General features: G+C 39.9%; 1 protein-coding gene across 1 annotated transcript; it reads left to right on the forward strand.

Annotated features, from left to right (window-relative positions):
• Positions 1-11,341: 11,341 nt before the first annotated feature.
• On the forward strand, positions 11,342-13,517 carry LOC117304066 (cysteine-rich and transmembrane domain-containing protein 1-like). Its single transcript, XM_033788558.1, has 2 exons — positions 11,342-11,746; positions 12,923-13,517. Exon 2 carries the CDS (start codon positions 12,965-12,967, stop codon positions 13,382-13,384), a length of 420 nt encoding a protein of 139 aa, XP_033644449.1. The 5' UTR covers positions 11,342-11,746; positions 12,923-12,964; the 3' UTR covers positions 13,385-13,517.
• The last annotated feature ends 789 nt before the right edge of the window (positions 13,518-14,306 follow it).

The following is a 14,306-nucleotide window of genomic DNA, read 5'->3' on the forward strand; positions in this document are numbered from 1 at the left end:
ATTGTTGTAAATCATTTAATGACTTGCCTTGGCCTAAATTTGTTGTAGTACTAATAATTTTCCAAAGATCTATACGGAGACAACTAAAAAGGAACGGTCTGGAAAAAAGGGTTGTGTGTACGACATAAAACACTAACATTCTCTCAATTATTGACAATAAACTTACATGGTTTAAATATGGTCGAAAGCCTCATTTACTTGCCGAGGTGCTTTATTGAAAATGAGTAAAACAATTTCACGAAGATTTTTTTCTTTCTTTTTCTTAGTGACACGAAAATTATTTTAGCATGTGGATTTGCGCAACTCTCCTGAAAACATCGCTAGTGAATTTCTCTCTTGTTTTCTCAAAAACTTGACGACTAATGAAGCTGAAACTTTTACAAGTAAATTATTTTACACACATCGTCATTCACAGATAGGGACTCATGGTATGGCCCAACATGTTATCTACAAAAAGGTACCAAAACCATCCAAAAGGTTGTCCCAGTTTGAAGTTGCAGGAACACTTTGATTTCACTTATTCTTGTTTCTTGGTCAACGACCTCCAAACTGCAGTGATTAAACTGAGTTTTCGCTTCCCACTTTTATCGGTCCGTCAGACGTGTGTAAAAAAAAAACACGTAAAAAAACACACCCGTGTCCCAATTAATTTGCCGAACCCCTTTCGAAGTCTCTCTCCACACGTGAGAAAGTTATACGGCCCCAAGCAAGAATCAACCCCGTCTGAAAACATCAACAAACAACCACTTTCTTACCCCATTGTTTCTCGAATTAAAGGCCTATTTGAAAGTTTACGAGCGAACCAATGGAATCGCTCGGTGTTTATTTAAGTTGTCTGGTCTAAAGCGAACCGCAACATTTGGAATTTTCACCGCGTTTTTTTTTTTTTTTTTTTTTAATGGAATACTTTTTGGGCGATGCTTTGGTCGATCGGGGTCTGGATTTGAAGAGATAAAATACCAATAGCATTAGATTTATTTGGATGCGATTTCACCTTGAGTTGTCAGTTAAAAGTGTCTCTGTCAGGGATTTCTTGGTAATAGGGTCTCAACAACTAGTCGGGTCACGCCTAATCAAGTTTAGGCTACCGTTTCTTGAAACTGAACTGGGGATCCCGCATCAAAACACTGTCCTGCACCAAGTACTACAACTTTTTACAAGCCTTTTGATTCATCTTGTTGACCTCGAATGGAGTTCTTGTAGGGACCGACTCCACTGTTTTGCTGCGTGGTGTCATTTTGAAAAGTGGTGTGAACAAAATAAATACATTAAATAAAATGCATGATAAAAAATGCATCCTTCAATGGAATTATTTTTTCATTTCCTTTGTCTCTGAAAACAGTATTCCGTAATACTATGTTCTAAAATTTCTGTTTTGATCACCCCAGTCTTTAGAAACCCCCTTTGGAGTCATTTTAGTTTTCTTTTTGCCCCTTCTTTATGAGCACTTAGGCCTGTTAGTGTTAGACTCGTGGACAAGTCGTCAAAATATTTGCCGTGATGCGTCTCTCACGCGATTACTGCTCTCGCGATATTTCCTCCAATTAATGGGACAGTCGTCGAAAGAGAAGTTTAGTCTCGCGGAACAGCAGTTTCTTGCTAGAGAGCCGTTACGATATCACAACGACAGACAAATAACGACTTGGCTACAAGTCTAGCCTACAGTTGAACTCCCTTATTTTTCACAAAGCGTCAGCCCCATTACGTGTTTAATACTGCTTCAAAAAAATCCCCAAGCCCCCAGCTGTGTGTCAGACATAACACCTGTGTGCAGCTCATGTGTCATAAGGGTGGGTTTAATTATAAATCCATCTGGACCAACTCGTGAAAGCTTTAAAAACAATACCCCCAGTAATCGCCAGCAGAAAACTGATAGTTATTTTCAGTTATAACGTATCACAGGGGTCTTAAGGTGTAGAAATCAACGTAGAGATTATGATTTCGACACCGAGATAAGTGGGGTTGGTGAAGTTCAGGGTGACTCCGATTATTTTCAAAAGCTGACCCCGCTGGAAGGAGAGGCTCGGTGATGGGGACTTTTTGAGCTCTTCAACGGGGAACAATAATCTGTCAACGACGCTGTGTGGACTCTCGTGCCGCTCCCCGTATTTGATTTGAAGAGGGTTTAACAACACTGGATGTTTATTTCTTTGGTTTTGAGGATTTGCCAAAAGCACGACCATCAGTCGAGATCCGTAGATGATTAAAGGGAAAGTTGGAACAGTTCGTCTGTTATAAAAAGGTTTCAATTCGATTAAATTCAACACATATTTACTTCGGTATTATACATTATTAGTGTTTCATAATGTTAACTCTGCCAGTTATCAGTAGATAGCCAATACTTTGATAATGTTGAGAAAAGTATCAACCTAAAATCTTGGCAAAAAAAATGCCCCCAATAAATTAATACCCCCCCCCCTTGGCCCATGCCTGTCCCCATCCCCATCCCACCCCGATCTCTGGTTATTACGCAACTAAGTACAAACCATGCCATTGATGCCGCGCCTTTCACAATTGTAAATGATAAATTAATGGGAATGAGACAGGAATGGCAGTACCTGTAGAATACAAAGCTCAACAACATTCCAACTTTTCGTCAATGGAAATAACTAACACTGTACGATAAAAGTATCGAAAGTTACCTAAACAACTCTGTAGTGACACTGTTGCCGTAGGGCCTTTTACTTTCACATTTTGTCGTTTTTTTCTTTTTTCTCACCAAGATTTTCTCACCAGTTATAGATTTCATTTACTCGAATACCTGTAAAGGTTTTCTTTTCTTTTTAATCACAAAGGAACCAAACCTGTACAGGAATTTGAAGTATGAATCCACAAAATTCCGTCAATTCAGCTCTTTTTGAATGTGAAAATGAAACAGCCATTCCTATGTATTGTACACGAAAGTTAAGCATGCGTGTCAACGTGCCGCGGCCTAGCGCTAACATGTTTGTTGTGTGTTCACTGTGAAGGGTTTCGTTTTATAGTGTTTTAATACTGATCCGGGTTGACGTCACATCCAGGTAATCCAGAATATTTATATTTTTTAATTTAAGTTTTGCTCTCCCGGACACAGGAAAATATATGTTAATATTGATCCCAAAAGTTTGACTTTAAAAAAAAACAGACTCAGGAAGATTTATACGTTGACATTAAAGGCAGTGGACACTATTGGTAATTACTCAAAATAATTGTTGGCATAAAACCTTACTTGGTAACGAGTAATGGGGAGAGATTGATAGTATAAAACATTGTGAGAAACAGCTCCCTCTGATTGCCATAGTTTTCGAGAAAGAAGTAATTTTCCACGAATTTGATATCAAGACCTCAAGTTTAGAACTTGAGGTCTCGAAATCAACCATCTAAAGGCACAGTACTTCGTGTGACAAGGGTGTTTTTTCTTTCATTATTATCTCGCAAGTTCGATGTCTGATTGAGCTCAAATTTTCACAAGTTTGTTATTTTATGCATATGTTGAGATACACCAACTGTAAAGGCTAGCCTTTGACAATTACCAATAGTGTCCACTGGCTTTAATCTTAATTTTGAAAAAAAATGCGACTTTAAAAAACCCAGACACAGGGAAACTTACCTTAACATTAATCAACAAAATCGTCTTCAAAAAAACCCAGATACAGGAAGATGTCGTTAACATTATCCACCAAAAGTACGGCTTAAAAAAACAGAAAATTACATTAATAAAAAAATGTGGTTTAAAAAAGCGTACACCGGAAGATACACGTTAACACTCATAAAATAAATTCGACTTTAAAAAACCCAGACACATGAAGATTTACACGTTAACATTAATCTTAATTAAAAAAAAATGCGACTTTAAGAAAAACTGACATTGATGGAAGTTACCTGTTAACTTTAGTCACAAAAGATTTCGGCTTAGAAACAACAGATACAGGAAGATTTCTTTAAAAAAAAAATTGACTTAAAAAGACAAAATCTAAAACAGTTATTTCCATTGAGTACCCTAATTGTGAAGTTGCCATCAGGGTTTGTCAGTGCAGTGGCCTCTGTGGTGTGTCAAAAGGGTAGACAACCCCCTCCCCACCCTGAAGTATTAATGTTTAACATTTGAGTGAAAGTTGACCACTTTCTCGCAGAGGAGGCAATTTTCTCACCTATAGGCTTTTATAATAACAATTATATTCAGAGTAATTACTAAAAGTGTTCCAAGTACCGCTAGTTCTCAACCTTGATGTTATGAATCGAGATGGAAGCACGGGTTTCCAAACGGAAAGACGACTGAATTATAAATTCGTCCCTTACATAAGCTAGCCGATGCAACTTTTTTTCTTATTGTTGTTGTTAAAGCAGCTTTATCAAATTCAGCCAAGAAAATTCTGTTAACAAAAAAATAAGTAAAAATTTGCAGGGTATCACTCACATAATTGTCATTATAATAATGTTGGCCTGTAATCGTTATTTTAGTAAGCTTTTGTTGTGCTACTTTTTGACTTCATGCAGCTCTATGATTTTGAGCCCAGAAAATAATTAGCAACAAAATAAGCAAATTAGTTAGCAAAATACCAGTCACATTTGTACATAGAAGTAATGGTATTTTGGCCAGTAACCGTTGTTTAGTAAACTTTCTTTCTTAGCGACTATTTGTGCATCTTTATGAAACTGCGCCCAGCACGCGTCTCTATCTCATGTTTTGTCTTTGATGTGGTATTGAGGTTTTCTAGGTTATATTGCCGTAAACTATTAACCCTAAACTTCAATTCAGATCCGGAAACAAGCCTGTAAATAAAATATCCACCTACCCATTGTTTTCAAAACGTGGTTGTACTTTAAATTATCAAAGGGGGTATACCCTGAGTATACGTGTTGATGTTCGATGAAGATAATCACAGATCAATGTGGTATAGAAACGATTTCCGATTTCCGATTTCCTTATTATTACCATTGTCAGTGGAGTATTTTTGGCTCATTTTACGTAGGAGGTGTAATTTGCTTCGACGAAACACAATACGTCCACAGTGTGTGGCGTCTGGCCTTGTTTATTGTTATTGACAAAATTTAGAACAACAATTAATTAGTGATCATTGTACAATATTTACTGACAGGAAATTTGGCTGACCAAACTGTTGGCTTATCTCCGGAGTAACAGAGATAGTCATTTCCAATCATATGGAATTATTGCAAAAGGAAGTTTTAAAGGCAGTGGACACTATTGGTAATTACTCAAAATAATTATTAGCATAAAACATTTCTTGGTGACGAGTAATGGGGAGAGGTTGATGGTATAATACATTGTGAGAAACGGCTCCCTCTGAAGTGCCATAGTTTTCGAGAAAGAAGTAATTTTCCACGAATTTGATTTCGAGACCTCATATTTAGAACTTGAGGTCTCGAAATCAACCATTTAAACGCACACAACTTCGTGTGACAATGTTGTTGTTTCTTTCATTATTATCTCGCAACTTCGATGGTCGATTGAGTTTAAATTTTCACAGGTTCGTTATTTTATGCATATGTTGAGATACACCAACTGTGAAGGCTCGTCTTTGACAATTACCAATAGTGTCTACTGCCTTTAATGGCAATGAACCGCCACTCTTTTCGAGATGCGGTGGGTGGGGTACGACTGGAGGTGGGGGTGGAGGGGAGCCGACTCTTGTTTACGAACCCAAACATGTGAGTGTTTTTCTTCAGAATTATTTAAGTTGCCATTTTTTTATGAAGGATTGGTAAGGATAAAAAACAATCATTGTTTAGTTGTGAAAGCTGCTGAACTTCTAAAAAAAAAAAAATAATAATAATAATTGCCACTAATTATAGGGCTGGTTATTAAACGTATCTTCACTTTAAAGGCACTGGACACCTTTGGTAATTATTGTCAAAGACCAGTCTTCACACTTGGTGTATCTCAGCATATGCATAAATTTAAAAAAAATTGAAATTTGAACTCAATTGGTCGTCGAAGAAAAAAAACAGCCTTGTCACACGAGGTTGTGTGCTTCCAGATGCTTCATTTCGGGACCTCAGAATTGAGGTTGTGTGCTTTCAGATGCTTCATTTCGGGACCTCAGAATTAGGTGTCGAAATCAAACTCGTTGAAAATTACTTCTTTCTCGAAAACCACATTACTTCAGAGGGAGCCGTTTCTCACAATGTTGTATACTATCAACAGCTCTCCATTGCTCGTTACCAAGTAAGTTTAGTGCTATTTATTATTTTGAGTAATTACCAATAAAATGTCTAGTGCCTTCAAACATACATTCGATACTCACTAGCACTTGGGGAGACAGAATCCAAACACATTGACATACCAAGACCGTGCCAAGTGTCGGACCACGATCGTGCCAAGTGTCGGCACACTCCAACATAATAAAATAAACATGTTTGTGAACATTGATCCATCACCTTCTGTCGGTGGGTTTTGAAGTGTTCCTTAAGGGGGGGGGAATGGGGGAGGGGGGGGGTTAGTGGGTCATTGAACCGGGGACATTGGACCAGCGGCCAACGGGCAAGTTAGACTTGATCTCCCTTTACTTTTACTTTTTACATGAACGTAAATGCATAATCTCAGGGTAGAGAAAGACCGAGAGAGCCATTTTCAAACAAAACTAATAAAATCAGTAACCTTTATGTCTATGATTTACATAAAATATTGTTGGGTTCACATTTAACTCGCGATGAGGCTTGTTGAATGGTTTTTTTTTATATTTAGTGTAATGCAGTAAGCCCTTGTATATGCACTTCATCATGTCATTATAAATAATATGGGAGTTGAAAATGATTTGAAGTAACAACAATTTACACAATGTCTACCAAAGCAGAGCAACATTATATTTCTTCTAAACGTGCAAACCAATAAATATTAAATTGAAATCTCAAACTTCAATTGTCCACATCTCCTCATAGAGGGCGCCCTTCTGGCTAGTCACAAAAAAATAATAAACTGAAATCTCAATCTTCATTAAATTAATAGTCCATCTGGTCCTCATACAAGAGGGCGCCCTTTTGGCTAATCACAAAACAGTATTTCGATGAGATACTCCGGTAGTTCTCCCGCGCAATCTTTCGCGCAATTGCGGCAGCACCCTTCATCTTCTGAATCGACCTGAGCGCCACTTTTCCTATCTCTAATAATCACAACCTCTTTCCCATGAGTCTTGCTGTCTCTCCGATCTGTCTTTGCTTCACTATCCGAAGTCTTTCTGTTGGGGTCTCTCAACCTCGGTCTCTCGAGAATTCTTATCTGCTGACGATTCGCCGGTTGACTCTCTGTTTTTGCTTGGTCTTTATTTATACCGAAATTTTCCAAGTCGAGTATTACTGGCTGAAGTCTGATGACGTCACTTTTCTTATCTGCCTGTTTGTTCGGAGGAGGACCAATCACATCTTGTTTGGTATCGTTTCGTGGGAAACTGAAAGACTTTTTAGTAGGTTTTGGACTGGTCGGTGGGGGCGCTCTGATGGATCTCTGTGGCTGTGTCGTGATCGGCTTTTGGTGTGAATGTGGAAATGGCGCCGAATCGACCATAATTACCGGGGCTGAAACCTTACGCTGTCCAGCTTGGTTCCGAAGTAGTTGTTGACCAGTAAAGGATGATTTTCTAACTCGGAATTGATGCTCAGAGTCAAAAGGTCCGGAGTAAGAGCGGCATCTGTGTTTAGCTGGATAACTCGGGTGAGCGTTCACAGCAGCGGGGTTTGCAAGTGGCGGGAAGACAAACTTTGACGCATTTTTGAGCGGGGATCTTGGGTTTTTATGAAGCTCTTGTTTTCCCTTTGTCTTCCTCGGTACTAGTTCTTCATCTCCGTGAAACTGCGTTCTTTCATCCATACTTTTATGTCTGACCCTCGCCCTGTAGGGTTGAGCTGTGGGCATGACAAGGTTGTTAGTAGAAAACGCTCTGTGGACCAATTGTCGAGCACAAGAGGGCGGTATTGGGCTTTCACGCCCAGAAGGAGATTTACACATCAGGTCTGATGTGATACACGGTGAGGATCGACTTTTTTTGTTGAACTTTGACACTGGCTGATGCGGCTCGGCAGAATTGCGAGATTTCAAGAGTCTCTTGGTTATCGGTGCTTGCTGTTGAGATACCGGAGGGTAGGTCTGTTTCTGGAATAGTCTAGGGCTTAATAACGGGAGGTTTTCATAATGAGCGCCACCCGCTAGTAATTGACGAGCCGGTATCGAAAGTGGAGGAACCGGTGCTACTCGCTTTGGTATGTTTATGTTTCCACGCTGGAAGGACTCCACAGTAGTACAGGGTAACATGTTTACGGTTGATTCTCGACCAATCAAGTTGGTTGCCGGGTACCGATTGAGGGCGTTGTGTTGAGAGTTGAACCATCCAAAGAGTGGTCGTCACTATCACGATCGTTCACCAAGCTCCCCATCTGAAAGAACCAAAACAAAAATGTCTATGTCCATTAAATCCCGCTTATTAAGGTGTTAAATAAAAAAAATGAGGTAGAACGGGACCTGAACCTGCGACCTCCGGATTAACGTGCTGGTATCGGCCCTAATGATGGCGGTCTTATACTGATATTACTTGTCAAAGTTGCTCAGTGTCGGTCTGAAGCCACTAACCTGTATCTGCCGTAAAGCCATGGATCATACCCAAGTTTATGAAACTACATGTTTGTCGTGTTTGACATGAAATGTCGTGCTTACTGTTATAATTATTATTGGCGGACCTGTGAACTTCTTGTGCCCAACATTTTAGCACAACTCTGCCCCAGTGGAGGCTTGCTATGGGTGCGTTCGTTTAGCTTCCCTGGGTCGACCCCGCAGTGCTCACTCGGGTGAGCCCACAGACATAAAAACCTAGGTTCTTTATGTTTAGACGTGGGTGAGCCCCTGACAAGAGCTAAACGAACGATCACACTCGCCCTCTCGTGGTAACGGCATGCACCTCAGGTCACCCCCAAGTGACCCACTCCACGAGCAGCGCACTGGGGGCTGACCCGGGTGAGCCCCTAGAATGACGTCAAAGCTATTCGAACGCAACGGGGCAGACCGGGGTCGACCCAGGGAAGCTAAACGAACGCACCCATTATGCATGCATTATGTGTCTGCTAAATAATCATTATCGTAACATGTTTATAAATATGTCGTGCTTCCTGTTCTAGTAATTGGCGGAACAATACTGAACTTCTAGTGCTCAGTTTAGCGTAACTCTGCCCCAATGTTCCTCAATATTATGCTTACATTATGCATGCTTCGTGCCAAGATACATTCGAACAGACTGTCACTATGGCTTAGATGTACTTGAATATGTGTCTATATAAAATAATTATAATAACATGTTTATAATGTCATGCTTCCTCTTCTGATAAGCCCAATAAATTCTTACCTTGGGACACTTGACACACAAACCATAATGCGTTTGAAGCAGTCAGTTAAGTCTGGGAGCTCTTCGGTAACTAAACCGTATCGTCTCTTCGTACCGGTTTTGTTCTTCCCCCCAACAAAAAATGTTTCAACAAAGACTCGTGAAATTGAATCATTAGTAGCGGGTACCTTTCTTTAAGAACCGACGTCTAGCCATTTGACTCTAGGAACCCGACTACACGATTCCAAAAAGGGTGGCATATAATTATGACTAATATAAACTGACTGCTGCCAGTAGTGGTTCCAGCTTGCCCAGACTTAATTATAGTTTACAAGTTTAGTAAAATGGAAAGTAAGGAAACCTAAGAAAAACAATTTAAAGATTTACATGATATTTCTGATTAGATTCATTGCGTAACGTCAGACAATAATTTGAGAAGTATCTTTTGTTAATGAATGGGGAAAGGATATCTCAGAAGACTGCTACAAGTTTAGTGTTTGATAATTGGAAAGGGAAACGAAGCTTTGCCGGCAAGTTGAGTCTCAAAGCCGATAGCTATTTCATGTCCAGACCACGATGTTAACTCTTCAGAGGATGTTATAAAAGAAAAAACAACAGCGCTACCTGATTTTGCCGTAATCCACGCAGGTATGCAAAGCGCTAAGGTGCAAACCCAAGTTTGATCATCTGACGTCACACTTCAAGGCTCGCGTGAATTTAAAGTCATGAGGCCCAGGGCAAAATTTCTAAAAGTCTTGTATTGCTTAGTAGAAACAGGTTATCGGCCCAAATTACATTCAGTTTGTATTGTTGTGGCTGGTGCCCGACTAAATTTTTGCTTAGCTTTTCGCCAGTAAAGCGCAACATTAAAATACTTTTCAGAACCAGTGATTTCATTGGATACAACGATTTCATTGGATAGATGTACAGTGACGTAAACTTTCTGTGTCTGTGTTTTGATTGGTCCGAGGTGACGTTTGGCAGCTGCACTTGCAGTCGTCTGCATGTGAATCTAGGTGAAAAGTGAAGATGGACGGGGACTGACCTACGCTAGAGGCCACTCTCTGACGAGCCTCGACAAATCGAAGTGTGACGTCAGATGTTGAGGCTACCAATGAGCTACCTTCTCATTAGCATAGATATAAATAGCTTTGTCACTGCATTTTATCCAATGAAATGATTATTATATAGAAAGGTTTGCGGTAACACCATGTAATGACTGCTATCTCTAACAAGTTGGGGTGGTTCTGAAAAGAACCGTTGGTTTCAACTCGACGTTTCGATCAGTATGCTCTGATCGTCTTCCAATGAAATCACTGTTCTGAAAAGCAGGTAGCCGTCTTTATCCTGCATCAGATAAAGACAGGGGCCAGGGCCCTGCAGTCTACCAAGGAGCTTCCTCTGCATAGGTTGATCTTTAACCAAGAGGGCGCCCTACTGTAGTCACGTGTTTTTTTGATATTATAAATTACATGATTGTCATTGTGACCATACCTTCAAGGCTTGTTGTGAAAGGAATAAGAACTGTTAAAATTAGCATCAAGTCATGCCTATCTCTATGATCCGGATTTTGATACCGGTAACTCACACGATCTATCAGCTATCCATTTCATCCGCGTAAAAATCTTAAGGCCTAAAGGACAAAATTAAACTTTGTTTTATTTTTTTTAACAACACCCGGTTTGATAAACCATATTAATTGCTTTTATAACTCGTTATCAGAGATATGGAACAAAATCATAATCCTATAGGCCTTTGCAACTGATGTTCTGCAAGTAGCTAGACCAGAATCTTCTTCGGAACCGTCAAACAGTTTTTCTTCTTCCTTTTGTTGGTAAAAGTTATGACCTAATCCTAGCACTGAGAATATGAATCCTAGTCTACATCATGAGCTGTCAAGCGAAGTATTTACTCAGAGTTATTTCCAGACATTATCCACATACAACAATGAGTTTCTTTGCAAAATGGGGCTTTGTTTGACGTCACACGGTTGTTACCATCACGAGACCCGGATCTATATAGCACAGTGGTTGTTTGTTTTGTGCAATCATTGCCAATAGGTCAAAATGGATGACCCCACACTGAAAGAAAAAAACCTGCGTTTTTATACTTGTCGTTTTTCGTAAATTAACCAGTTCTGAAGAGTGAGTTTATATACGGCGAGCTCGGCTTGGTTGCCTGTAACGACAGAGTGGGGAGCAAAGGTCTTTTTACATGTTGGCTTTCAAATTAACGCATAGACGACATAGGCGTTTTGCGTAGTGTAATCACTATAGGAATACTGTGTTGAAAAGCGACGGTGGGTGTTCGCTAGGGAAACTGTGTGGTAGTCAACTGAATGATACACTTTGTGATAATCGTGATTCGAACCATATAGAGAGAACCCACGTACCCCCCTGTTTGATCCGGCAAGACCTGTGCTTAAAGGAGGATATCTTAAGGTAAGATGATATTGATTAGAGTTATCTAAATCATGGACGGAGGAATTATGGGATCAAATCAGCCACCAGCTTCCATAGCGTGACATATGCAGGTACTATACCCCCATGTAATGTAACGTCCTCAGCGCAACAAACGTCCGGCAATCAATACTGTAGGGACCAACTGTACGTTATTAACATAGTTAATAATGGATTCCATTTTATCTAATGGGATTCCATGTCTGTAGGGCACCATTATTGATACAGTCATGTATGGTGAAAGGCTGAAAGCAAAGCATAGCCTACTGCTGTTGTTTGTTGTTGCTGTTTGTTTGTGTTGTTTGTTGTTTGTTGATGTATGTTTTAGATGATCTTCTGTCAAACTGAACTCACAAAGGGGGATATTACTAATTAGAAAAAACAACGTATAACCATGTCGTGTAATATTTTGTTACTGTGTCCTTTCTATTTTGCTCTTAAATCTGTCTAGTGTAGAATTGGGGTCTATAGTACAACTGTTACAGTAATTATTGTGTAACAGTTAATTTGTTACTGTGTCCTTTGTTATTTGGCTCTCAAATCTGTTTAGTAAGGACAGTAATATTATGAGGGTCTATAGTCCACAGCAGTGTTCTGTTACTATTTTGTAATATTTTGTTACTGCATGTGTCCTTTTTATTTTGCTCTCAAATCTGTCTTGAATAGAGTATTTTGAGGGCCTATAGTACAACATAATTATTCTGTTACTATATAGGGGACTATATGTGTAATATTTTGTTACTGAATACTGGGTTATTTTTGTTTTGCTCTCAAATCTGTCTAGTATAGAATATTTTGAGGGCCTGTTGTCTAAATATTTTGTTTGTATATTGTGTCATAATCTGTTTATACTGTGTCATTTTATTTGGCGCTCAAATCTGTCTATAGGATAGTATTTTAATAACTTTTCAATATTATTATTTTTTTTTGGGGGGGGGCTTACAAATTTGTAGTGGAAAGGGATAGATGGGTCTTATTAAATTTCTTAATGCGTTTTCTGTATCTTTTAACTATATTTTTACAAATCTCTGTTGTTTAAACTCAATTGAGCCTTTGACTGTGTTCTTTTTAATAACAATAATGAAAAAGCTCGTATTATTATGACTCATTCGTGTGATGTTGATATTCAATTCTTCAGGTTTTTCATTTGTATTGCAGATCCGTGCCTTTTGACATTTTGTGTTGGCAGACTCTAGAATCATGGGTGAGCCTCCACCCCCATACGAGCAGACAGCTCCTGCCTACCCGCCACCCCAACCCGGACACCAAGGAAGTTACCCGCCACCCCAACCCGGACACCAAGGCACCTACCCACCACCACAAGGTGCATACCCGGCCCCCCACCAGCAGCAACCAGGACCATACCCACCACCCGGAGCCCACCACCAGGGAGGCTATCCCAAGCCAGCCTTCCAACAACAGCCTGGGTATGGGTACCCTCAACAACAAGGTGGAGGGTACCCAGCGCAACATGGGTACCAACAACAGCCCCCTGCTCAGACCATCCTTGTCGTGGATAACTCAGCAGCGCAAAGACGGCAAGATAAACAAGACGCTGACGACGCATGTTGCATGATGGCGCTGTGTGCTATCTGCCTTTGCTGTCTTCTGAATAACTAAAAACACTGAAACAACATTTATTCCAGAAATGAATGTTAACGAAACGAAGTTGTGATATTAGTTTTTGGTTTTTACCCTCACACCGATTTGTGTTAGCTCTGTATACTCAGTACTTTCCCGAGTCCTGTGAACAAATATCACAGGCATGTTACTTGGGTGGGATTCGAACCCACGACCCTTGCAATTCTAGAGCAGTGTCTTACCAACTAGACTACCGAGGTTGCCCGGTAGCTAGAGAGGCAGTTCGAGTCCTATGTTGTGATACGTAATGGTGCCAGTCTGCTCAACAATCATTCATCACATTGTGAGTGTAGTCTTGGCCCAAGACGACCAGTGACCGATATAGTGCCGAGCGAGCCGGTCAAGTTGGTTAAATCATAAGAGGGTGCGCTTTAGCGATATACAACTGAGCGTAAGTAGACTCCTATCGACTATGAATCAATCATTATCGTCTTGGGCCAAGACTAATTGTGACGGGACTCGATCGAGCGTTCTGAGTCAATCTTCAGACATAAAATATTCATAAATACTCAGACAAAAAAATATTTGATGTACTTTGCAAAAATGCCAATTAAAAAGAAGATTTTGGTGTTATAAGATTACATAATTTCCCTGAAATAGGTGTTTTCTGCACGAGGTGGCAGAAGCGGAAAGGATGCTTCTTTAAATTGTAATTCTTCCTATTATGTATATTCAGATAATATCAAAGTGATTTTTAATCAGAGTACCATGGCCCTTTGTGAAACCATGGTGCTGGGCTTGGGCTTTGGGCTTAGGCTCTGTCGGTTATTTAGAAAACGTGCACTTTCCATAATCAGGCTGACGGTTTCCAAGCCGGAGCCCTAACCTAAAAGCCTGCGTGTTTTCGAAAACGGTCTATTCAGGCATGTGAAATTTCCTCTTTTAAGCTGATTTCCTCTTT

The sequence above is a fragment of the Asterias rubens genome, chromosome 20, assembly GCF_902459465.1.
Source record: "Asterias rubens chromosome 20, eAstRub1.3, whole genome shotgun sequence".
Lineage (NCBI taxonomy): Eukaryota > Metazoa > Echinodermata > Asteroidea > Forcipulatida > Asteriidae > Asterias > Asterias rubens.